Source organism: Dermacentor albipictus, chromosome 3 (assembly GCF_038994185.2).
Source record: "Dermacentor albipictus isolate Rhodes 1998 colony chromosome 3, USDA_Dalb.pri_finalv2, whole genome shotgun sequence".
NCBI lineage: Eukaryota > Metazoa > Arthropoda > Arachnida > Ixodida > Ixodidae > Dermacentor > Dermacentor albipictus.
In genome coordinates this window covers 26,559,736-26,585,328 of record NC_091823.1, presented here as the reverse complement: position 1 = coordinate 26,585,328, position 25,593 = coordinate 26,559,736, and the positions used below count along the sequence as shown (strand labels likewise).

The following is a 25,593-nucleotide window of genomic DNA, read 5'->3' as shown; positions in this document are numbered from 1 at the left end:
TTAAGATGAACAAAAGGCACATATCTGAGGCAACACGATCCAAAGCGTCCATAAAACAGCAACAGAAGCCGCCCAAGTACGCTGTAGTGTTAATCTCTGCAGGTAAACGAAAATACTCAGTAAGAAACGTCGCTTGCAGAAATTCCTGCATAGTGCAAGCCGGAGAAGACTGTGTACATCGTCCGGATTACGTCTCAACGATGACAAATTTCGCGTCCTTACTGATGTGGTTAAGTCCCAGTTCATGGAGCGCATAGCGTAAATAGCAATGCATCTTCTTATGGGACACTTGATCGGATATCTTGTGCCGGCTCTATTCAGTGCGAACTCTGCGCATATGTGCTGCCGGACACTTGTGTACCTATTTAAAGGCAAGTTTTTACTGTCGCGCTCGTTACACACTGAAACACGCTAGCCCTAGCCTCAAGTTACACGTGAGTCTCGGAGTCCAGGTTAAGTATTGGTGCGTGCTCAGCATTAGCGGCAAGCGACAGATGTCCGCGCAAACAATTTGAAAACTTATCTGCAGTGCTTCTCTTCGTGCAACTCTACATTCAGCTGAGCTATGCATGTCTCACGTGCATGTTGACAGGGACAGGCGCTGTCATGTTGCTCTTCAGGAGAGCGCGATAGCACACCACCGTATTTACGTGAAGTACAGACGCACATTCCTAAATTATGACCATTAAAGACCAAGACACACATACAGTACGTGTGATATAGCCCTCTAAACATATCAACAGCGTCTGTTAAGCGCATTTGCACGTTCTTGTGAACGCATAAACAACCAACTATTTCAACTAACTGTGCTGACGTCTACGGTAATCGCATACTTTCTCAGTTCCTGTTTTCTGATAAAACTGCTAGGCGCACTGGACGGACACTGCCTGTTTAGACCCGTACATCTCTTCTCGTGTTTAATCACCCCTAGTTCTGAGAAGAACCGGCAGCAGAACCCTTACCTGTTCCCTCACTTTCACAGCTAAGCACCGACCACCCCCCCTCATTGCCCTTCTCCCTCCCCTTTCTTTTTTTGAGCCTTTAACCCTACTCCACGTACCCTCTCTCCACTCCTGCTCTCCCGTTGAGGAAGAGCGAGCTGCGTGCACATAAACGCTGCTAAAAAACCCAGCTGCTACCGTCACCAACGCAAGTCCCCTTTGTCAAATCCTTGGCATCAGCGATATTCCTCCTTCTGCCATGGTTCCCCACGTCAAGACATCCATCTTCCTGGAAAGTTCTGCCTTGTTTGGAAGTGTACAATGAGCAACGACAATGGACAAACAAAGCATCGCGAGTGTTCAGTGGCAAGTGAATTGGTTGCACGAATGCGCATTCGCGCATGTTTTGTTTCTCGCGTGTTTGCCCCCCCACTGCGTCGAGCACTAATTGGAATGCGCTGTTTGCCGCGCAGCAGCTGTCACGGCCGGGCTCCGACATCACGCATCTTTTTCCAATATCGCCGTCTGGCGTCGGTGGCTGTTAAGGCAAACACGGCTGAGCTCGGCGCATAGCAAAGTGTCGCACGCGCGAAGTGGCTCCATCGCACAAAGAAATAAAAATAACAAAGAAAGCGTTCTCTAATCCCTCCTTTTATTCGGGGGACGGGTTAAAAATTGTTTTCCAAAGTTTCATATCAGCCCCGGAAGCAAGACTCCTGAACGTTCTTACAACTGTCTCGTCTCGACACAATTAAACGAGCGGCTGCGGGTATAATGGAAAGTGCACCGAGCTCATTTTTTGTTAGGTTTGCTTCTTTTATGCCGTTCTTTTGTTCGGAGCTGTACCGGCGAGAAAGACAATTATTGTAAAAATATTTGGCATGCGTCGGCAACAGCCCACAATTTGAAAACGTTCTTTTGGATCCATGACCTGAATATTTCTCGCGCCAAGCTGTAAAGCTTATTGTGGGTTTTGTGAGAGTAGTTCTAAGTATGCAATAGCAATAAGCATTATTTTTGTTAATTAATTTGTTTACTCGATTTTAAATCGCGTGTCTTCATCACCACTGTCACTGCATTTCACCCCTCCCTCAACGCTGGGTAGCAGGCCACAATACAGTACTTATATAAACATATATATATATATTGAGCCGTGGTTGCTCCATTGGTAGAGCATCGCACACGTAATGCGAAGACTTGGGATCGTTCCCCACCTGCGGCAAGTTTTTTCATCCACTTTCAATTCCTTTAATATATAATTTCTTTATTTCAATTACTACGTAGAAGTAATTTCCTAAATTTTGCCCTTGGCGTCTTTGTCTGTTGGCTTCTTATGATATGATTAATAATAAATCGGGCCCCTCGGCTAACCTGCTTTCTTCTGACAAAATGTTACTGTACACTGTGGGACGGAGGACTGTACGGTGACACTGCGTAAGACTAGGGACGCCTTTGCGGGCTGCGTGACAGTGCCCACAAAAACAGTTCGTGTGGACGTGCGTGTGTGTGTGTTTAGGTTCTCTTTTCTTTTTTTATCTTTCTCTTTCTCACCTATTGCATCCCCTTGCCCCTCCCCCAGTGCAGGGTAGCCAACCGGAGATAATCTCGGGTTAACCTCCCTGTCTTTCCTTGGCCTTTCTCTATCTTTCTCTTCTCGTTCATATATATATATATATATATATATATATATATATATATATATATATATATATATATATATATATATATATTACGAGAAGTACAGACGCACTTAGTAAGTAAAACCAAACATTTAATATTCACGTGTCGGCCATGCTCTGGTCTTTACTAAACGTGCGATTGCAAGCATAGCGCTCCGGCGAAACAATTATCGGCGTTCTTTCGCAAGCCTGCCAGCTGCAAGCAACACTCCTCCTGCTCCTTAAAGAGAGGAAATATACGCTTCCATCAGAAAGATGAGGGTTCGAACCCCGAACCAAGATGAAAAATGTTCATGGTTTCTCCTCAAGGAAACATATGTCTTTTGCAGCTTTCTACTTTAATCGGATCATGATGCACCCTGTGGTACCGTCTTTGTGTATAAAGTTCCACTTTCTTATGGAGAAGCATACATTGGCCAGACCGGGCGGTGTGTCAGCGTACGCCTCAAAGAACGCCACTATTCATTAGGGGGGCACACCCAGCTCTCATCTACATAGCCACTGTCGCACTTGTAGTTGCGCACCGTTTTTGCAAATACCGCTATCGTTGCGAGGCATAGAGAGCAGAGCACGAGCGAGATGGCGGAGGCTTTTCTCATCAATAAACATGTGCAAGAATTCGTAAGTCAGCCCTCCGTCACCCTAACACAGGTTCAATGCAACTATTTAAATCAGGTTTAATCACGCGTGATGTATGTGGCGCTGTTGTGCAAGGTGTGGGTTTTAGTTTTGTATTTTTCCTGCTTTGGTGCAATCCGTGTTGTACACATGGGTCAGCTGTTTGTATTAAATCTCCAGTTGGTAAACAGCTCCTTTGATCGTCTCTTCTTCTTCGTCTTTGTCTAGTTGTTGCGCTGACAGATCATGAGCAACAAAAAGGAACTGCACGACGGAAGAGGTTTGGTTACGGACGTGGATAGTGTCGTAGCTAATATTACAGTGGAAAGACGGACATTTTTTGAAACATATTCAAAAGTGCCTACGCGCAGAGCCGACTTCGCTACGTCAAAAAAAAAAAAAAAGACAGGACAGGACAGTAAGCATTTTGTACAGTGCCCCAACCTCAGTGCGAGAGAGAGAGAGAGAGAGAGATAGAGAGAGAGAGAGGTTAACCACATGCTATTTTCCAGTTTGGTACATTTCATCGTGGTCGGGGAGGCAGTGGTAGGAAAGAGGACAAAGAGAGAGAGAGAGAAAAAAAAAGAATAACGATACAGTATTGCGCTTTATGAACCGTTAAATGGAAAAGGTGGGCTGGCGTTCACAGACGCGTTGATTCGTACAAGCACTCCTCTTGATGTTGTCCAGCGCTCATTCCTCCGACTACCTCTCTCGTGTCATTGGCCTTCATGAATCCGGGACAGCCTTTTTTTTGTTTTTTGTTTTTCACGAGAGTGTTTGGACCGTTCGAAAATATTTCCTCACCACAACATCCTGCAGGTGTGCCTGACACTGCCAACGGCCGCCCTTAAATAATTGTGAAAATGACCTCGCGCCACGACCTGATGGCGAGGAAAGAAAGGTGGAGAAACGCGAGCGACCTACCACGTCGTCCGCAGAACGCGATTTCGAATGAAATCCGATTTGGCAGGATCCCATACACACGGCTACTTCGAGCCTTAGTGTCACGCGCATTAGGCGACGCCTATCACCTTCGAGGCTGAACTAGAAGTGGGAGGAGGGAGGCTAGGGGGGGGGGGGGGCTTCAGCCATCCGCGTAGGCGTATAATACAAGCGACCGAGGAGGAAAGGAATCGAACCGATTCGCCTCGTACCACACTGTATGGAAGCCATCGCGGAGCAGCAAACGACTTCGCCACCACCGGCACGGCTCGTGTCGCGGGCGCCTTTTACGCTCTGGCGAAACCTACCGCCGGCTCTCCGCTCGGGCGGACGTGCCGAGCCGTGCGGAGAAGCCCCCCCCACCCCCTCTCTCCACCTTTCCTCTCCTTCCTCCTGCCGCCGGCGCAAACACGCGGGTTGCACTCCTTCCATGTACCTTTTCCTACCCGCTTCAGGTCCCGCGGATTAGAGAGGAAATAGCCCCTTCGGTGCTCGCTCCATTGCTCGCGAGATTCTCCGCTCGGTCTGCTGGTGCGCGGTTCGGACGGCAGCCGCTTACGACGGCGCTATAGGGAGAACACCGGCGCCAAAGCGGCACGGCGACTCTCAATTACCGACCCCGTCGTCGCTGCCGCCGCATTACACGATTGGGCCCGCATCTTTGCCCTCTTTCTTCAAAACGTTTCTGACGTCGAGTACACTTTTTTCCGCACTTTTCTCTATAGAAACCCTTGTGCATTCCTCTCTCTTACCTTCCTCCGCTACAGCTTGGTGTTCAGACATGGTCTGTTCCGCAAGTCTCGCGGTTAAGCGTGCCGCGCTTTCCGTTTCTCACTTCGGAAACGCATCTTCTTTCTTGTTTTCTTTTTTTTCCCTTGAATTCTTTTTGTCTCTCACATAAAAGGCGCTTGCAAAAACGTGCCCCGGGGTTCTAGAATGTTACTTTGTTTCACTTCTGCCAATACTATAGTGTTTTCTCTTAGAAGGTCACAGTAAGGCGAAGCATATTCAAGTTTAGGGCTTGCTACAGCGCCAATTTTCTTTATTCCCGTCTGTGTTTTTTTTTCTTTTACGTTCGGTACCTACACCGATAGTCGTGCCTACTTGAGTATGCTTGTAGCTGTGATTTCTGGCAAAATGCGCTCTTGGTGACGTACTTTCATTAATGCTCAGGGGCACGCAGATGAAGCCTTGGCAAAGCTGCGCTTAATAATGGAACTTAATAATGAACTTTCTTCATAGCACGTTCTGAGCAAATTAACGTAAGCGTTCTTCTTCACCGAACACTTTATTCTAGGAGCTTACTTGGAAGCGCAACTTCCGGTTGTTTGATGCTTTTAGGCAACATATTCTCTTCTTTTTAGGCCACAGCGACAAACACCTTCCAACACATTGCCACGACTGGACGTTCGGCCGATGCCTTTGCAGGTGCTGCTGGAACACCGTCCCCATCGCTCGTCCGCCGACAGGGCCTAGAAGGCAATTTTGTGTTTCTTGAGGGCGACACCAGGGCCTGCGGGAGCGCCTTTGACTGATACTTCATCTGTTGTTTGCAGCACTCCCAGAGGTACGAAGCATAACACAGGCAACATTCTTGCGCAGCGAAATATTGTTCCGCGCGCAAGTGTCTGATTATTGGCGGGATTAGACAGTGCTGTTCTTGTTTAGTACATGATACGTTACAGCGGTGCGTGACTTGCTAGGACCTTTGCGTATCCACGTTGTTTACCACAAGTTACTTTGGCGGTGAGTAGACGACGCGACGCGGGTGAACGCATCTTCAAGGGCATTCGGCCTTCCTATTGAATAAGGAGCCTTGCAACTTCCACAGTTCTGCAGAAGACTTGTTAGATGCAGTGTAGCGGTGCCGTCCGCGCGCGCGCGCGAATTCACCGCGTCTTTCCTTCCCCTCTCCCTCTCTAATCTTTGTGTTCCAGTTTGTCTTACCCCAGTGCGAAGTGTAGCCAACCGGACGGTCTTCTGGTTAACATTCCCGCCTTCTCCTTTTTATCTCTCCTCCTCCTTCTCTTGGCCCGCATTACTATCTCTGTCGCGATGATGGCGTCAACTTTCGCCCCCTGAAATGCCAAATTGGCAGAAGCGCTATCACAATGGCAGTTCTGGCGTAAAATAAGCGTAAAACATAAACTACTGACTGAAATGTACAGTTTAATAGCGTCTGCTGCGTGCGCTCGCTGAAGAACATTGCTCGAGCATTGCGCGCATGCTTGGGCCTACTATGCTGTACATCAGCCGAAGAAACGTTAACGGAAGCTCATGCTTCTACCATCGGCCTATACGTCCCCTGCGAGCCTCTTTGAGTGTACCCTCGCTTGTTGACCGGAAAGAGCTACCATCCTTTGTGATTACTCTCCACCACCCACCCAAGCTGTAACCTTTCGAGGACTATATCGCGCCATCAGAATATGCTACCATCAAGATGCTCTCCCGCCAGAAATTCGAAAGCACCTTCGTAGTTCTTCCTGCACCTTTGGTTATAGACTGCAGATCCCAGGGAGTACAGCAAAGTCATCCGTTCCATCCATTGGCCTCAGGGACGCCACGTTTCGCATTTATGCAGTGTATGAAGGTACTGCGCATGTGTGTACCGATGGGTATGTCAAGCCACATGCCTTCACTGCAGCTTTTGTCGTCCCACAAATGATCGCGTGCTAGCTTAAACTAGACTATAAAGGCACTTCAATGTCGCAGAACTTGAGATCCAGGGAGCACTTCAGTTTCTCTCCGAAGAGCCTCGTCGCACATGGACGATATTCTGCAATGCTAGGTCAGCTTTTAGAAACATTAGCTACATGTCAAGACGGCGCTCGTATTATTCCTTAGCACTATAGAAATCGCAGAGCTTCGCGAGCTTGCTAACAGAAATGATCACAATGTCACCTTTCAGTGAATAGCTGCACACTCTGGTGTGATCGGGAGGGAACAAGCAGATTCTGAATCAAGAACATCTTTAACTAATTCCTCTGATATACACATTACGTTCTCGCAAACAGAGACAAACCCCCTGCATCGTTGCTTAATACGCCACTCTAGGCTGGAGCTCTAGTCTCAACCAGATCGACGACACAGGCGATTGCATAAGTGGGACCCAGATATTAAATACCCTATGCTTCAGAAGCTGAAAATAAGCCAAACAAGTGCGGTGCAGTGGATTCGCCTTGGTGTCAAATTTACTAGGCGTTATGCAGACCTCATAGGTTGCAATGACACTAGCTCAAATTGTAAACGCTGTCAGATGCCAGAAACACGTACTTGCCCACATATTTTGCATTTATTCCGTGTACGGACAATGATGGGTGTTTGGCTGCTAAGCACGAGGCCGCATTTCGATGGAGGCTAAGTGCAAGAACACCTGTGTGCTTAGATTTAGGTGCACGTTAAAGAACCATAGGTGGTGCAAATTATTTCGGAGCCGCCCACTACGGCGCGCCTCTAAATCAGATCGTGGTTCTGGCACGTAAAGCCCCATAATGTCGTTTTTTTAACTGACAATGCCGATAAGAGGCCGCTACCCGACCAGTTTCTTTTGGGTCGTAGGCCTTGAGCAGACAGCGCAGCCTTGATTACCAGTGCAGCTGCAGGCTTTCTACAAGCCACTGGTTTAGACACATGTATTTAGAGAGGCCACGACGTAGTGTACTTGTATATACGCACCTCCTTCTTTGTCTTCATCATCGCTGCCATCATAGTCGTCACAATCATCGTCCTCAGCAGTCCTATTCCTCCCAATTCCTTTCCTTAGTGCACAATAGCAGGCCAGAGCAAGATATATAGCTTAGGCCGACCTCTCTGCTTTCTGTCAATAAATTTTTCTTTGCTTTTCATTATTGCCTTGCTATGTTTTCTTATGCTTCATTGTCTGTTGGCATCACATGCTTGTCGCTAAAAAGCGATCCTTACGGTTCAATTTGCTCTCCTTTCTCAAAAGTTTTCTATGCGCCTCTTAAAAGTTGCACGTGCAGTGGGTGGTAATGAACAAAACCAAACTTGCGCCGCGCACACCTTCATTCGCCAATTCATGAGACGCCTTTCCTACACGTGTGTATAAGACAGAATTCCTAAAGAAAGTCCTTCTCGTGCGTTATATCCTTTTAGATTTCACGGCAAGTCTGCTGTGAACAGGAAGAGTTTAAACATATTTTTTTTCTTTACCACCATGCGCCTTTGGGAAGGAAGCGAGCGTAAATAAGAAACTCCCCTCGTGTCTTACCCTTCGCTTTGTTTCTTTTATTTCTCTTCCTCGCAACCGCAAATTTTCGCTTGCACAGATAACGCGGCTCACCGCTTGCTCCACGCGCCCACGCTTGTGCGCTCAACCGCGAAATATGCACGCACATCCTGGAGCTTAAGGCTAAATGCTCAGCGACTCGTTGCTTTTGTGCTGCGTACATGGCTGTGCCTACAGCGAACCACAACACTTTCTGGGCCCGTATAGAGCGCGACGTCTTTCCGCCGGGCGGAGGGAATTGCTTACTCCGGAAGGAGCTCTCTGAGCTTCGTCTAGGAAAAAAGGAAGAAGCCTTGAAAGGAAGAAGAACTAGGCAAAGTATGAATGACGAGAAAAGAAATGAAAAGGACGGAAGGAATTAGCTAATGAATGAATGAATGAATGAATGAATGAATGAATGAATGAATGAATGAATGAATGAATGAATGAATGAATGGTAAGTGAGTGAAAAAGAAATTTATGGGTGAGTGAATGGGTGAATGAATGGGTGAATGAAGGAAGGAATGAGCGTATGGGGAGTGAATGAAGAAAAGAACGAATGAGTGAGTGAATGAATGAAGACATGAACGAGGGAATTGGGGAGTGAATGAATGAACGTATCAGTGAAGGAGTGAATAAGATACATGAGAGTGAGTGAGCGAATGAAGAAAAGGATGAACTATCGGATGAGTGAGTGAATGAAAGGAATACTAAAGTCAAATGGTTTAATCTCCCAAAGTAACTCAAAGGGCTGCAAGAGACGTCATGGTGGGAAATTTCGGATTACTTTCGGCCATCTGAGTCCAGCGCACAGATCACGATCGTCTTTTACAATCCACTCCCGTCGGAATGCGGCCACCGCCAGGAGGAATTGAACCCATGACATCGTGTTTAGCAGCGGAACCCCGTAGATACCGAGCCACCACGGTGGGTAAATGAATGGAAGAAAGAAAAAAAAGCGAGTGAATGAATCGATGACTGAAAGAAGAGAGCACCTAAAGGAAGCTGAGATTGTTTCCTCGCTCACGGTTGTGAACAAGCTGCAAAATGGACATTCGTGGGTGGGAACAAAGGAAGAGGAAACGAAAAGAAGGAAGAACTGAAGGAAACGGCAGTGGGGGGGGGGGGGGAGGGGGGGGGGGACGGGGGCACCTACAGAGAAATATTGACTAACGAGGAAATGACACAAATGCATAAAGAAGCAAAATCGCTCGACGTGTGTGTGCGTTGCCATCTTCTCGCGTGCGTGTTTTCGTGCTCGTTCCATATAAGGATGTATAGGCAGCATTAAGAAAAACAGAATGAAAGAAGCAAATGAAAACTGTTTAGGAAAGGCTTTCAGCGTTATGCCCTTGGATAAGAGGCGCGAGGCCAGGTATGTGCGTAGATAATCTCTCCCAAAGTCACAAAAGTATATTCAAAAGCTGGGAATCTCGCCTTTTTCTTTCGCTCGGTATCAGTAGAAATGACGTAATGTACTTGCTTGCTCATACCAATTTTTTTCGCTATATAATGTATGAGCGCGGGATACGTACAGGAAGAGCCTTTGTTTCCGCATATAAGCTAAAGCACAGAGATTATGGGAAGGAAGGGAGATGGAGGCAGACAAGGAGCGGTGTCAAAAACGGAAGACAAGGCGTCGTATATTTTCCAACGGCGTCCATTTTCGCATTAAGCCTTCACGTTTTCCATCTTTTATTCAAAAGGGAATTTACTCTCTTCTGCTACAGAGAAAGAGATAGCGCGTATATTCCCCAGCCCGAACGTCTATCCCGAGAGCGCGGCTGATGGGATTTAGAAAAGTAGGGGGGAGAAATATCATGACGTAGAAACGTGGCTGTAATGACGGTGTGGTTTCGCAGTTGATGATGGGACTCACCGTTAGTGTTTATATCTCTGTATCAGTGGCGATACACAGACACTAGGGCCGTACTTAAATTGACGTGGCGGTGCGTTCTCGCGGGCTGTCGCAGTGCCGTCGACGGGACTTTATTGGAAAAACAAAAACAACGTGCATTATAAGCACGGTCCTTTATTTTCCTGTAAAATCCGTTAATTCCCCGCTTTTCGCACCCCGAAGAAAATGTATGAAAATCGGGTGACACCAGATTACTCCCCGAAGTTTGACCTTTCACATAGGATAATAATAAATGCAGATGTCACAAAACTAGGGAAGACAGCCTGTCTTCTGTGAGCAAGTCTTCACGATATATCTTGTTATTAAAGTAATAATAATAATAATTAAAATAATAATAATAATAATAATAATAATAATAATAATAATAATAATAATAATAATAATAATAATAATAATAATAATAATAATAATAATAATAATATGGTATATACCTTGTTTTAGCGCAACACTCAAACGAAACCGCCATATATGGCAATATATATGTTCAGCGCCTGCCAGCCTTGAGTGAAAGGAAAGCATGCGGCTTTATTGGTAGCTGTGTTTACACGAATACGCATCCCATTTCTCGCATTATACTTGTAAACAGTGGAAATGTGCTAGGAATCAAATTAACCCAGTGCTGACGACGTTCTGCATCGTCAACAGTAGCTGCGTCTTTGAGAGGATAGGAACGTGTAACTGCGCCATGTGTTCAAAAAGGGTGGCTCGTTCGTCTATAGTTGGCATTCCATTTTGTTGTTTGAACGTATATCGGGATTAAGTAAAACAGGACGATAACGAACGAGGACTAAAGGCACAACAGGTATAGCATGGACACAGAAACGCTCAACACGCCTACGATAATGTACGTCAACAATGACTTTTGCAAGATGAGGAATCACACCTCTTCCGAAACATGCCCGTGTGCATAACGTTTTTTACCTATTATTTTGTCGAGCTCACTCCCTTTCCTCTCCTTGCCTTCTCTCTCTCTCTCTCTCTCTCTCTCTCTTTATTTGTTCAAAAATTGTATGAAAAAAAAATTAAGGAAGAGATCGCAAAACCTGTCTATATTTGTTGTTTCTGTTAATGTTGTTTCTTTTAAGTGTACTAGTAATGCCTGACAACGAGGCTTTGTAGAGATGAGATCGTCCCGTGATTGGTTAGCAACACTTTTTGCACCAAATGTTCCTGTGAGTGATTTCCCTTGTTTAATTAGAACCAAAAGAAGGCCGTTGCTTGTGTGAAGGCTTCGTAGAAGTTATCAGGAAAATTTCAATGCTTCAGGTGCGAGAAAGCAAAACCACTGTTTTCTCCTTGATTTTCTTGTAGAATAATAGCACCCAATTTTTACCCCCAGAATTTCAAAAATAGAAAACCCGATAACGAATAACCTTTTAGTTATATGGCAATCCAGACAAAGGTTGGCGGGCTGTCAGAATTTTCACGTTCCAGTTTATAATATTCATTTGCAACACATTGATTCTTTGTCGAATAGCAAGAAGTGACCTAGCGAATGTGATATGCACTGGGAAACGATAAGCAAAACGAGAACAAGGCAAAAGCGAGAGCCTGTGCTTTCCTCGGCACAGTATATACAGGTTGTTTCGGCTAACTTTAGCAAGAGTTTAAACATATGCCGATGCACTATACGACGACGCGACCAAATGCATGTTGCTCACTTATGTATGTAGTGTTTCACGCCAGTTTTGTATTTTGCTTAATAAGATAATTAGTCAATATTAATTAACCAACTTTTGAGGCAGCGACTTCAGGCAAGAAAATTCCAATTAGAATGTTGCAAAGGGGTTTGCAAAACGTCCGAATAAACATTTCCTGTCTTTCTGTTTATTAGGGATTAGTGTTTCTCAGCTCGCCCGCGAAATACGTAAGTATTTCCCGAACAAGTAACGCAGTAATGTGGGAATGAATAAATGAAAAGTATAAGGATAGTAATATTTGATGGTTAAATATGTTTCGTGCCTTTAGAAGTACCCTGATCCCGTAGGTAATCGTCTGTATTGCTTTGGTTATTTGTTCAATAAATTTAAGATTTCTGTCTACTTCTATACTAAGATAATTACAGGAAAATCTTGCAGGGATAGGACTGGCGCCAAGAAAAATAGGAGGAATGGAGTGAAGTGTTCGTTGGTGGGAAGTGAATACAAGAAATTTTGTTTTCGACATGTTTATCTGTAACTGGTTAGTATGGCACCACTCCAGCAGGCTGTGTAACCAACAATCAACCAACTTCAGTCAACCAACAGAACACGCTGGTTCAGGAAGGGATATTGTAAAGTTAATCACCACCATGAAATCAATCAGGTAATTGAGAAATCTGCGCAATGCAATTAACCTCTATATATGGCCTTCATAGATTATGAAAAGGCATTTGATTCAATAGAGAGACCAGTAGTTGTCGAGACGTTGCGTAGTCGAGGAGTACAAGAGGCATGCGTGAATATTTTGGGAAATGCCTACGAAGATTCCACAGCTTCCTTCGTTCTTCACAAGAAAAGTAGAAAATTACCTATGAAGAAAAAGGTCAAGCAATGTAACACAATCTCTCCAATGCTATTGACTGCATGCTTAAAAGAAGTATTCAAACTGTGATACTGGGAATGCTTAGGTGTAATGGTCAACGGCGAATTTCTCAACAACCGTCGCTTTGCAAAAGACATCATCCGGTTCAGCAGCACTCAGGATGAATTGCAACAAATTATTTGGGACCTTAACTGAGAAAGCGTTAGGGCACGGTTTGAAAATTAAAATGCAGAAGACCAACATAGTGTTTAATAGCCTGGCAAGGCAAGAAGAATTCATGATCGACAGTCAGCCTCTAGAGTCTTTATTTAGGTGAGTTACTCAGAATTTACAGAAGAATAAAAATAGGTTGGAGTGCATACGACAGGCATTAACAAATCCTCACTGGAAGCTTACCAATGATGTTGAAAAGAAAAGTCTACAATTCTTGCATTTTACCTGGGATAACATCTGGGGCAGAAACTTGGATGTTAACAAAGACGCTCGAGATCAACCTAAGGACCGCGCAAAGAGCGATGTGACGAAAAATGTTAGGCGCCAAGAGAGAGGAAAACAGCGTGCCGATCAGAGAGCAAACGGTGAAAGCCGATATTCTAATTGACATTAAGAGAAAGAAATGGAGCTGCATGGGCAGACAATGCAATGCGTAGGTCAGGTAACCGGTTGACCATTAGAGTTACGAAATGAGTGCCAAGGGAAGCGAAGCCTAGCCGTGGATGGCAGAAGTTTAGGTGGGGGGATGAAATTAGGAAATCTGCAGGCGCAAGTTGCAATCAGCTGGCGCAAGACAGGGGTAATCGGAGATCGCCGAGAGGTCTTTGTCCTGGCAGTGCACGTAAGAATAGGATTATGACGATGATGATGATGATGATGATGATGATGACGATAGAAACATGGGGTGGCACATGTCCTAACTATTTAAAGACATTACTTTGACTTCTACAACGACCCGCCACGGTAGCTTAGTGACTATGACATTGCATTATTGAGCTCGACGTCACAAGCTTTATCTCGGTCGCGGCGGCCGCATTTCGATGGGCCATAAACGTAAAAACGCTTACGTACTTGGATGTACACTACCTAGAGTTAGGTCTACGTTGAAGAATCCACGGGGGTCAAAATCATTGTGGTGTCCTCCACTAGGGAGTACCTCATAATGTCATAATTGTTTTGGCACGTAAAAGCACACAATTTAATTTTTAATTGCCTTCAAAAGCTCTCATTAAAATTTATTGCGTGTCCAAAGATTACGGACCACATTACGGATTTATTTCGGCCGCTTCAAGTGTCGTTGGTTGAAGCACCGTACAAATAAAGAGGGGTCAAATTGTTCATTACATAAGAACTAAAGCTGATCCACTTCCACTTTACATATTTGCAGTACCCACACGTAACACAATAGCCGCAGCCGTCAACCTCTTTAATCTACCTGTTTTCAATAATACATTCTGCCAGTGACTTTTGAACTATAATGGAGAAATCGTCTGGATTTCCATCCCGTATGATATCAATATCGCCAAGAATTTTTCGGCCTCGTATAGGACGTTTTGCTGATACCGTAGCGTGCAATTTAAAATATATTTTGCTGCTTAGGCTTCTAACTTTTTAAACGTTACTTCCAATGCATAAATTCACTTATTTGTATGTTGCTACAAAATATACACTAGTGAAACATGGACCCAACACTAGTGAAACAAGGACCCACGCAGGGCGGCGCCTGCGTATGACGCGGCCGCGCGCATCCTACCTTGAAAGTGATCTGCGATGGGGACAGAGTGCGCCGATGCTCATAGCTTCGTTTGTGCTGTGTTTTCGCCGCTTAGTTTGCGTTGAAGCGAAAGGCAGCACGAAGGACGATTCGCTCGCTGCTGCTGCCGCCTTTCCTCACTCGAGCGTTTTGCATGCGAGTGTGCGTGTTCATCGAGTGAGATGTGTTCAAGTTTGCTGGGGCTCGTGTGACACCATACTTGGTAATTTAGTTAGTAAGCGAATGTTTACAAGTTTATAGGGGGGATAAAATTATCATCTTTACTCCGTATAGCTTTTTACTAATTTGCGATCGCATTCGACGCTTCGCCTTTCTCACGAAATTGCAACTTTTTTGGTTGCTTTCGCTGAGGCTTACTTTACGGTTTGTCTTTTCACAGGCTCGCCTATACTGGAACGCAATAAGGCTTCTAGATATAGCACACCGCTGCCTGGCACTGGATAACCATTCTTCGTTGATTGTTTCTTATATGGTTTGGTTTTTTTAGCAATTGTTTTTTCATGTAATGATTTATCTATAATAACAGCTACTGAGTAAATTGCTCTCACATAAAAAAAAAATTGGACACGTTTTTGCAGTGTACGTGCATAGTGATTTACTCATGTGCTAGAAAAGAATATAAATACGAAGTGTAAGAAAGATTGAAACAAAGTAGGTAGTTCCCCATGGCTAAAGCAAGCCCCTCACTAGAGGCAATCCAACGGACACTTAAGAGGACGCAAGGTTATAAATCGTGAGAGCACAGCTGTCCCTTATTCGTAATTTCTTTCATGATTTTTTTATACGACAATGCTCAGTGTAGCGCAATCGTATATCTCTCTGGCTCGTTATTTCTTCCCCACTCTATCTTATTTTTAATTCCACACTCTTATAGCAGGCGTCGGCTGGAGCTCGGAGGTTGGCAGTATATAATTTTTTCAGCCAAGAAATAAGCTCGCGCATTCTTTGAACAGTATAACCACTTTTGCTATTGTTCGCGTATATGTTGTGCGTGAGGAGCTGTCATCTAGAATCACTCTGCGCAAGCTTGCGCATCGCCGCGCACACAACCACACTTACGGGCCAGCATAGTGAATGTTTGGGTGAAATGCATGCGAATCGTGTCGAAATTGCCGTCCTGTCAGAACATCATGATTGATGGGGCAGCACCATGGGACGTACGCTCTACGCCAGCGGCAGTTGGCCGCCTACTCGACGTTCATGTAGAATGTGCTACTCCCGCTGTGTGCCTGCGTAGATTGCGGCTTACACTCCGGCCTTCTGCGGAGGCGCTGCGAGTATTTCGACCAGGTGCTTCTCATATAAGAGCTACATATAAGGCCTGTGGAATTGAATGGGATCACTGTAAGATGCGCGACAGTGAATCCTCGAAAGGCAGTTCACTGTACCACATTTTGGCCGAGGGAGTACGGGCCTGAGAAATACAGTAAGACACAAAAAATGCATGTAAAAAGGTTATAGTCGATGAAAATAAAGGCTGGACGTTAATGCGTTGCTCGGCAGCGTGAAGAATAAGTCGCTCTCATATTGCTGCCAAGCGTACGCGTGAGCTGCTAGGTTAGGAAGCCGTATTCTGTAAGGGCAAAACGTTCACTAAGGTTTGCTGGCACAACTGGCTGCCAGAGCGGGCACCACCGAAGTTGCCGCGCCAATGCAGCTATTGCACGGAGTAAATTGGGAATATCTAAGTAACATGTCTTTCTCACTGCAACGGTGTCGGCGGTGCATGCATTTGGAATATCTTGGGAACAAAATCCACGTAGGATTAAAAACCACACAAGAACTTAACAGAGCTTTTCTGCGTTGAAACATTGTTACATTCTGAGCTTACCTCTTCCTCAAGCTCAATGGCTCACATTGTCTCGCAACTATACGTGAACGCTCGTGCAGTCTAGCACCATTTCCTTCTATCGACACTAATGAGTGCAGCGCGTTTCATTCAGACATGTCTCTGAATTGACTATAAAGTGGAACAGACGAAATGAAGATGAAAAATAAAGGCGATGATGCTTTCGCTCTTCAGCCTGCAAACAACGATGAATCGAGTGCCGAACTGAGCCCCTCCAAACAGGCGTACAAAGTGTGTTTTTCGAAGAGCCGCCATTAGGCATCGCATGTTCGCAAATGACGCATTCGTAATCCTCGAATGCGAACAGCTAGGCACGCTGGTATACAAAGGCGGATATTCGAACTGCACGTCCTCGGCAATCGCGCGAGCGCGCGTGCTTAATGCCAACCCTTCTACTGACGAGATACGTTTGATTCGGTGGCCTGCCATTTCGTTCAGAAGGCGAAGCTTCGGCGCAAGGCATGCATTAACCGCGGAGCCCTCTCCTCTTCTGAATCACCTCCGCAAGCTATGTTGACCACATCAGCGCTGCAAGAGAGAAAGGTCGTTCCCGACGCCACAGAACACCGCCGTCCTCTTTCATGAACGTGCTCCGGAGAGCGCACGACCACTTCTGGTGCGACGACGGCCTCACCGATGTTCCATAACTAAATACTCTGGTGGTGGCGCGGCAGGCAGGGACGAAAGCTGGGAAAGAGGGCCGTTGCCATGGCAAGAGGGAGTCCGAGTGCCGTGCAGTGCTGCGAAAGCTAGTGCTCCTGTCAGTCATTTGGTAAAAGGAGAGATCCAGCTGCGTGTTCCAGAGAAGGAAGTGCAACTCGCCCATTGCGCACCGCTTATCCCTCTGTGAAAGTTCGATTCAATCGGCGTCGCGCAGAGGGCGTTTAGCAGTACTTCATTGAGGAGCGCTTTTGTGATTGACTGACGCGACCCATAGCTTCCGCTGCACTGCACGGATGTCTTTTTTTTCTCTCTTTTAGTTCGGCTGCTCACAATCGCGAGGCGTATGCAAGAGGCACATCACTGAAAGCAACGACGTCGATGACGGTGACGAACGACGGCGTTGCGATTTTAACGTAAGTGAGGTAAAAGTGTAGAGAGAGCGCAAAAAATGAGCTGCGAAGAAGAAATGCTTGTGCGCTGCTTCCTGCTATTCACGAGCGAATCGGTGGATGCTGGGTCTTCGAACTCCCGCTGGCGTTTCTCTTCACCCTTCTTCGCGCACACTACCCGTCTGCGTCGAGGCTGAAGAAAAGGAAGAAAAAAAGACCGCGTCATTCGGAGCTCTGGTTTTGTGTACGCCTGGCCGCGCGTAAAAAAAGACTGTTGTGCACTTTCGCCTCGCATGCTTACATTTCTTTATGTTCATATCTTCTGCGAAAGAAAAGGCCGAGCGATACGCGAGTGAAGGTGAAGTTTCATTTGCCATAATATGACTTTCCTTTTTTCTTCCAGAGAGGAAAGACCAATCAACTGCGCCCCATCTCTTGTCTTTGCGGGCATTGCTATCTTGCGCGATCAGTGTGTGTGCAATTGTTTATTCACACTGTAAGCGAATGTGAAAGGGGTTCATTCCTGACCAGAAAGAAATTGGGGCGTGACGGGTTTGTGCGCCGAGTTCGCGTTAGTCCAGCGTGCGTAATAAACCCTCAGAATTGTGAGTTTATTTTTTGCCGAATAAACTTGATGGACAAAAATAATGTACAGCGCAAAGGACAAGGACAGTGATAGACGACATACACAGCGCTGTGTATGTCGTCTATCACTGTCCTTGTCCTTTGCGCTGTACATTATTTTTGATCATGAATTACCAACTAGCCCAAGCAACCACCCTAGTAAACTTGATGGAGTTTACATTTACTTTTCCGATGCCGTCAGTAGGGCTGCCTTTCTTTGGGAGATTATATTCACGGAAAAAAGAACAGAAAAGCGGGTGTCAAAACACATTAAACAATACAGTGAGGTAAAATATTACGAAGTGTGGATACGAAAGCAGATAGGAATCGATAATAGTGCTCTGTCACAGTAGTGTTTTTATTCATATAATGGAGTCGCCGGAAACGTTCTCTATGAACTTTTATATACGCTAGCGAACCCTTAGTTAGCAGATACAGTTATGGTGCCTGCGTACAAAATGACCCAAACTGATTGTGACTCATTTGGATTTTACGAAAGCCTACTCATTCCTTATTGGAATGTCCGACACACCTTTCTGCGGTTCATGCAACTGGGAAGATACGATCGAGCACGTGTTGTGTTTTTGGTTATCTTTATGATATCGAGCGCGACGTTCTTCGGAGTGCGTTAAACCGATTAGACAGCAGACCATTTTCGACCAGTCGCAGGCTTACAAAGTGACGCGGGTAGTGCTACGCTTCATGAAATCGACTGGCCTCTGTGAACAATTGTAGGCGTGAAGTGATGGACAACTGCATGTGTTCACACTGAGAGCGCCGTTTTCCCCCTCTATCCTTTCTGTATTTTCTCTTCCTCCCGTGTAGGGTATCAGATCGGACTTGTGTTTGGTTGACCTCTCTACCTTTACTTCATTTCTTTTACTTATCCTCCTGTGCCTCAGCCTAATTGATTCGAAGTACACATGTGCGGGAAAGCGTGACGCACTTGAGCGAACCTTAATTTTTCGGTAAAGTAGGACGTTCGAACTGTTGTACAAATATACTGTTCCATGAATATTTTAAATAATGGCGTCAGAATGTAATCATGTACCTTTCTTTCTAAATCGCGTCGTCTCTTCACTTTAGATGTATTTGTTGTTAAAACAACACGCAACCTCTCTCTCTATCTCTCTCTTTCCCTATATATATATAAAAGACAGGTAGGTTAAGACACGGCTCGTGCCCCGGGTCACCTTCTCGGCAGCGGGCTCCCTGTTTCGCTCGAGCTTTATCTCAACAGCAATGCATCAGTGTCAGCGACTGACATCGCCTTCGGTTGGACACAATTATGTTTGCTGAAAGCTGAATGCATCGCTTTCGTAACACCCTATTAACGTCGCTCTATTCTTCTTTCTTTATTGCTTTCTGTTAGCTCGCTCTTCTGGAAACGGAAAACAGAGAACAAGAAACATCTTTTTTTTGTACGTACGGGTTCCCATATAACCATTCCAGATTGTTTTTTGGATGGAATAGACCCTTCGCCCCAGCCCCCTTGCCTGTAAAGTGAAAAGGAAAAGGGGAAGTTTTCGCACACTCTATTCTAACATAAGTCAATCGCCGTAAGATGAGCTGACTCTGCTGTCGGCTTCATTATGGACCATTACGAAGAAACATCATTAGCATGATGCCGAGTGTAGAAATCAACATGCGGATTCAACCGTGCTTTTATGGAAACATTTCCAACGATGCGTATTGTCTGAAGGGTTAAGGTTCGAAGGGCTCGAAAGACAACAAAGTTAATTGTTGGTTAGACACACTGGAATTAAACCTAGACACGTGCAGAAAGTAGCTCATCGGCAAATTTTTTTTAATGTTCTCAGGAAAAGTAGCACACCTGATTTGGGCCATCAGGCCATCAAAACGGCAGTGACATTTATAATAGATTTTTAGGCTATTGATGAAAATGTGACATAGTTAGTGTATATATTATAAGGTTAAAAGAGCGGTTGAATGTAATAATCGTCATAGATGCGTCGATCCGCTGACAGTTCGCTCAAGAATTTCCACCAGGGCACTTAATACTATATTAAGTCGTAAGGCTAGGGTTGCAAAGATGACCTTTTACATGCCTTAACTCTCACTACTTCCCAGTGATCAACCAAATAAGTACGTTACATGAAATACATGTTGAGAGGTGATGTAAGGCTCGATTAAAGAGATGGATATTAAAAGGGAGCTGCTCAGCTTAATCAGGAGCATGAGACGTTAGCCTGGGTGATGGCCTGGGGTTCTACTCCGCTTGTTAGGTGAGAAATATGATATAAGTTTGATTGCAGACACTTGAACTTGCAAGTGAACCGAGTTTTTCTTTCAGTGATAGCTGTTATAAGAGCATTGTAGTTCCACTCACGGCGTCCCCGTACGTTGTCTGCGTCGTAATAATACAGCTGCACATTTATGTTTGGCACAGCGTACCTGTACGTTATTCTGCCCATGCTATCTGTCCAAATGAACAACTAAATTTTCGAGGGCGAATCAGAAAGTATTTGCCCCCCCCCCCCCCTTATTTTTTTTTACCCAGAATAATGTACATAAAGCTAATTACAAATATACGTACTATTCTACGTAACTCTACACTATTTTTCTACATAGTCACCATACCGGTTCAGACATTTGCCCTATCGCAGCATTAATTTTCAGAGGTCCCTGTGGTAGAATTCGTCCGGCTGAGTGTGGAACCACCGTCGGACTGCTATCTTAGCTTCATCGTTGCACGTGGGCGGACGAAAGATGTGGAAATCACTAGGGGAAAACTCCGGACTGTATGGTGGGTGGTCCAGGCTCTCCCAGTGAAATGACCGGAGCTTTTAGGCGCTTCTGATTGCTACATGTGGCCTCACATTGTTATGGAGTGTCAAGAAAGTGCTTCCTGCCCTACTTGACTTTTGCTGTGACACGCAGCTGAGAGCGCGGCTGTAAACCCCGCATTGCTTCTTCACCCTTCTTGTTATTTCTTTTCCGCCTTCTTTTCCTTCTCTCCCTGATATTTTTCTCCCCACTTCCCTTTCCCTGTGCAGTGCTGTTGAGGTGTCCTCCTCTGGGAGACAGTTACGGCATTGCACTTCTCTCTTCCTCTCCTTCAAAAGTCACTACACACACAGGATAAGTGTGTTGTCCACATCGAGAATCTCTCGGCGTTTTCGCCTGATCGCAGTCAGCAGACGTGACAGTGTGAAACAATAACTGTCGGCATTGATGGTTTCATCATGTGGCATGAAATCCAGCAGGAGCGCTCCTCGGAGGTCCCAGAAGAACGTTAACATCGCTTTCCCAACAGATGGCACTGAATGAATTTTTTTTTTTGCCACAGGCGAACTCGGGTGTTCCCACACTATGATCTGTTACTTCGATTCTGGTGTGAAATGCAGTATCCGTGTTCCATTGCCAGTAATAATGCGCTCCAGCAAACTTGCCCCCTCCTCGGCATATCGTTGCAGATGATTCAGTGAAGCAATCATTCACTTGCGTTTCATCATACCATCCAACTGCTTAGGCACCCACCCTGAGGACCTGCGAAGGATGTCGTAAACACTCCCATACGAAATGCCAAGCTCCCGGGAAATCTCCTTGAGGTGCACACGCTGATCCGCTTTCACCGTTGCACCTACGCTGGAAATAATCAGTCAGCGACCCACGCGGCCTCCCAGAACGCTCAATGTCATGCAAGTCTGCGTGGCCTTTTCCGAACACGCACTTCTCGAAGCGAGCCAGCTTTCCCCATACGTGGCTGCATTTACCTATGGATTTCGGTGGGTGTTGGTGCCTTGCCCCTTAGAAAACGAATCATACTTCGTCGCTCGTACGCCGTGGACGTGTGGGGCACAACCGCCATCTTCAACTACTGACGGCAGCGCCATGCCGCGGAACTACCGGCCGATAAGGCCGATCCAAGAAAGGTCCACCGCTGGGAATGAATATGTTGACTTCGCATTTACCCCTGTAATTTGGCTAAAAATGTGGGGGCAAATACTTTTTGATTCGCCCTCGTACGAGGACCCTCTGATACTCACCTGACCCAAATATTTTCTTAAGTAGCTGGTGTGCGTCGGTTTTCTGTTTTTCGGCAGCCGCTTCGTACAATGCGGCGTAACGACTTGCCTTAGGTTATGAAGGATGATCGTCTAACTTACCTGGTGTAACTGCACTTTATATCCACGTTTTGTTGGACAACTTCTTTACAGTGAACAAAAGAACTGCCGGTGAGGGAATGCATTTACTTGCATGAGAAACAGACTGCACGAGCATTGGAACAATACTAAAAGCCACAAAAGTCCCCTGAGACAAAGAAGCCCGGCAGTCGTCCAGACTGTTGTTACTTGCTAAATGTGTTTCTTTCTATATTTTTAGTAGCTTCATTGTTCAGACTGCGGCATTCGTCTGCTTTCACGGGCCGTGTGCGGCAAACAATCTCTGAAAGTGTAAATTTGCGTCAGGTAAGCGCTTAGCACATGCTTAGGCAAAGGTTACGAAGAACTCTTTTTAAACTGGAAACCTTGCGCTATGCTAATGACCAGCTTGACATTTCTGCATCGCAAATGAGCGCCATATGCTTGCGTACACATATTATCTGCAGTTTCGCACTTAGTGCGCGCTACGACCGAGCGGTCCACAACGAAAAAAAAATAGAAAAAAATTTGCCAAAGAAGAATGGCGAATATGTTCTGGGAGAAAAATAAAAAGAAAGAAAAACCATGAACCAGCGCAGCCATGAACCAACTTGCACAGCAAAACTTTTTACTAAGCAATAAAAAGAAATCAGAAGGCTGAGGCCCACATACATTTGCGCCGCTGCCTTACTTCCTTGTTATTTTTTCAATAACTATTGCGTTCATTGTGGTGTCTTGTTTCAGAGGTTGAGTAAACACAGCAATGTTCTAGCAAAATAATTTATTAAACAGCTTCATTCTCAATATATGTACATGTGCGCTCTATCAATCAAGCAGCTGCTACCATCTTGCGCTGAGCTCTCTCCTAAGCTGCGGACAGTTGTGGATTTCATTGCACGTGGCTTGAGAAAAGGTTTGAAATAAGAATAAAAATAAACAACACCCAATTTTTTGTAAAAGAATGATTTACGCACGCCAGACCTGGGTCCCTTTGAATCTTACGATGCAGCTTGTTTGATTGTTTGTTGTCTTGGACGACTGCATCTTATACGCGAGCGAGTGTGGGAGACGGCGAGCCTGAGTTGCTTCTTGCAAAGCACATATATGATTGTGTTGGGGCTAGGATTCAAATTAAGAGCTGCTCCATTGCGTCAGAAGGCTATCTCTGCTTCAAAACACAAAGAAAAAATATCTGCGATGCCATTTCGATGAGAAAGTGTCAAAAGAAACTGTCACTTGGAAAACTTGAGGCGGATGTTCCTGTTTTGTGTCATTCCTGAAAAATGTGATGTTTGTAAAAAAACAATGCACGAATGAACTGTTGGAGCCAAAGTAGGATGGACTAAATAGTCTACGTGTGGCAGTGAGAAACTGCGTTTTAGGTATAACCGCAACGAGTTGAATCATGGTCTGGGTTGACGAGATGCGATGCTGATAGTTAAACGCATGAACACAGTTCGCTCGTTTGTTCATCTCCAACCAGGAACAGGAGCGTTTGCACATATCTCATTCCGCCGACTCACCGGTTGATAATCGTCGATAGGACGACGCCTGCTGGGAAAGTTTTCTTATCGGACTGGCAGCAGTCAGCACCACGGACTCTTACAGCCAGCGATGTTAATGCAACATCAACGCGTCTTCGCGACGAAGTGTTTAGTTCAGTTCATCCGGCCTTATTTTTTGCAGTTGTTGATTTGACCTTGTTCCAAGTGGCCCACCCCGAAGTATCTCGTGAGCTTAGGTTCCCTATAGCGAAATCTTTCAGAAAAAACAGGTGAAGCTTGTTGTCAGTCACGGTGCGCTTGAACTTTTGTAGAAACGCTAGATGATGCAGAGTTGAAGTGGTCGTCGTGTGTGCCTTCCCCACGGCGCAGCTTGGCTGAAAAATAAAAAAAAAAAAATGAACGAAAAAGAAAGAAATGGCTGTCTTCACACTCGCGAAATTCAGAGAAGATGAGTTTGACTGGTCAAGCAACAATGTAATGCATATGCTTGTCATCAGACGATGTCGCGCATTAGGTGGTAACTGAGAAAACTACTTGCGCGTTAACTACCTCACGGCGTAATCTGACATCTTTTTTTTTTCATCCAGGATATTTTTATTTTCTCTCTCTCTTTTCTTTCATTTTTTTTCAATTCATCTTTTTTGTTTTGTTTTGCTATTCATGCAGAAACTTGTATGTAGGAAACAATGAATGTAATTTCAGTGCTTACATAATCACAACGCTTTTGTTGACTATCCTTCAGCAGAGTTGCTGCTCGGGTGTCTTCGGAAGTCGCAGAGAAGTGCGAATCTGCAAGTGATTCCACGCATTCGACTGTATGTCAAGATCCTTCTTTGTGCGGTATTACAGGGAAGCCATGTTTTCAAAGACTTACCACGCGTCATAATCTGTGCATGTCGTCCTCATCGAACACTTTACATTTGCTGGAAACGTAGAAAAGCTCTGACCCGTCTCGGCTTCTGGAACGGAAGGCAGATCGTAAAAATAAAGTTACATTGAACGAGCGTTTTTTTTTCTTATAACACTTTCAGTGAAGAAGCAGGAAAACTCTTTCATACATGCGCTAGTGCATGCATACACCAGAGCTGAATGGCTACTTACAAGCCTGTGGCAGTCTGCGACTTTCTCGATTGTATGGCTATGTGTTCACCTGAAAAGATAAATTAAAGAGAAGAAAAAAAAAACATTGTTGAGAACTAAGTGGTGCGCGGCAAAGAAAATGATAGGAATAATGTAACGAGCTGTAATTTCACTGTATCCTCCCAAATTATGCACAACGCACTTTCGTCATGAAGAAAAATAAAATTACTGCGAAGGCTGACGCAGAAGCGATAACATAGTGTAGTAAACGTTGGCAGGCAGCAGTCCTTACTGATAGCATAGATGAAAGTATGCGTGGTATGGAGAAAAAAAGTAATGAAATGGAGTAGGGGAGTTGTTACTGAACAGCTGTTGAGCTGTTGAACAACTATGAGCTGTAGAGCCGGATTATCTGCGTTAGCTCACATTGCTAAAGTCAAGAGGCGAAGACGATATATGTCTATGTGTGCATGTCGTGGTGGTCGTGGGTAAAGCGAAGGCGCTTGTGGGACCATTGCCACTTATCCTCAGCTCCCTATAACACTACGGAAGGCGCTCTTAAGTAGAGCATTTCCGCGCTGGGCTTAAATAGGCTTGCCCTTAAGTATTCTCGTTTTCGGAGGTTCCATAAGATGAGCTCCGTGCGGCAGTTATCTTCTGCGTGTCTGTGTGACGCTGTTCGACATCAAACCGCTAGAGTATGATGCATGAGCGAATGCGGTGGCTAAAGGCGTGCGCTTATGGCTCCGGTGGAATG

At 45.3% G+C, this 25,593-nt stretch overlaps 1 protein-coding gene and 1 long non-coding RNA gene across 3 annotated transcripts in view; one reads left to right on the top strand and one right to left on the bottom strand.

The window, feature by feature from the left end:
• Positions 1 to 25,593, top strand: part of LOC139057307 (uncharacterized) — a 376,778-nt gene that overhangs the window by 97,636 nt on the left and 253,549 nt on the right. The gene's annotated exons all lie outside the window — the stretch shown is intronic.
• Positions 23,018 to 25,593, bottom strand: part of LOC139057304 (cell adhesion molecule Dscam1-like) — a 160,674-nt gene continuing 158,098 nt past the window's right edge. For both annotated transcript variants that reach the window (XM_070535256.1, XM_070535255.1), the window contains exons 25-28: positions 24,858 to 24,906; positions 24,631 to 24,715; positions 24,466 to 24,545; positions 23,018 to 24,130 (exon numbers count right to left, since the gene is read on the bottom strand). In XM_070535256.1, coding sequence (XP_070391357.1) covers positions 24,637 to 24,715; positions 24,858 to 24,906 — 128 coding nt within the window. In that variant the 3' untranslated portion in view covers positions 23,018 to 24,130; positions 24,466 to 24,545; positions 24,631 to 24,636. The remainder of the gene's footprint in view (positions 24,131 to 24,465; positions 24,546 to 24,630; positions 24,716 to 24,857; positions 24,907 to 25,593) is intronic.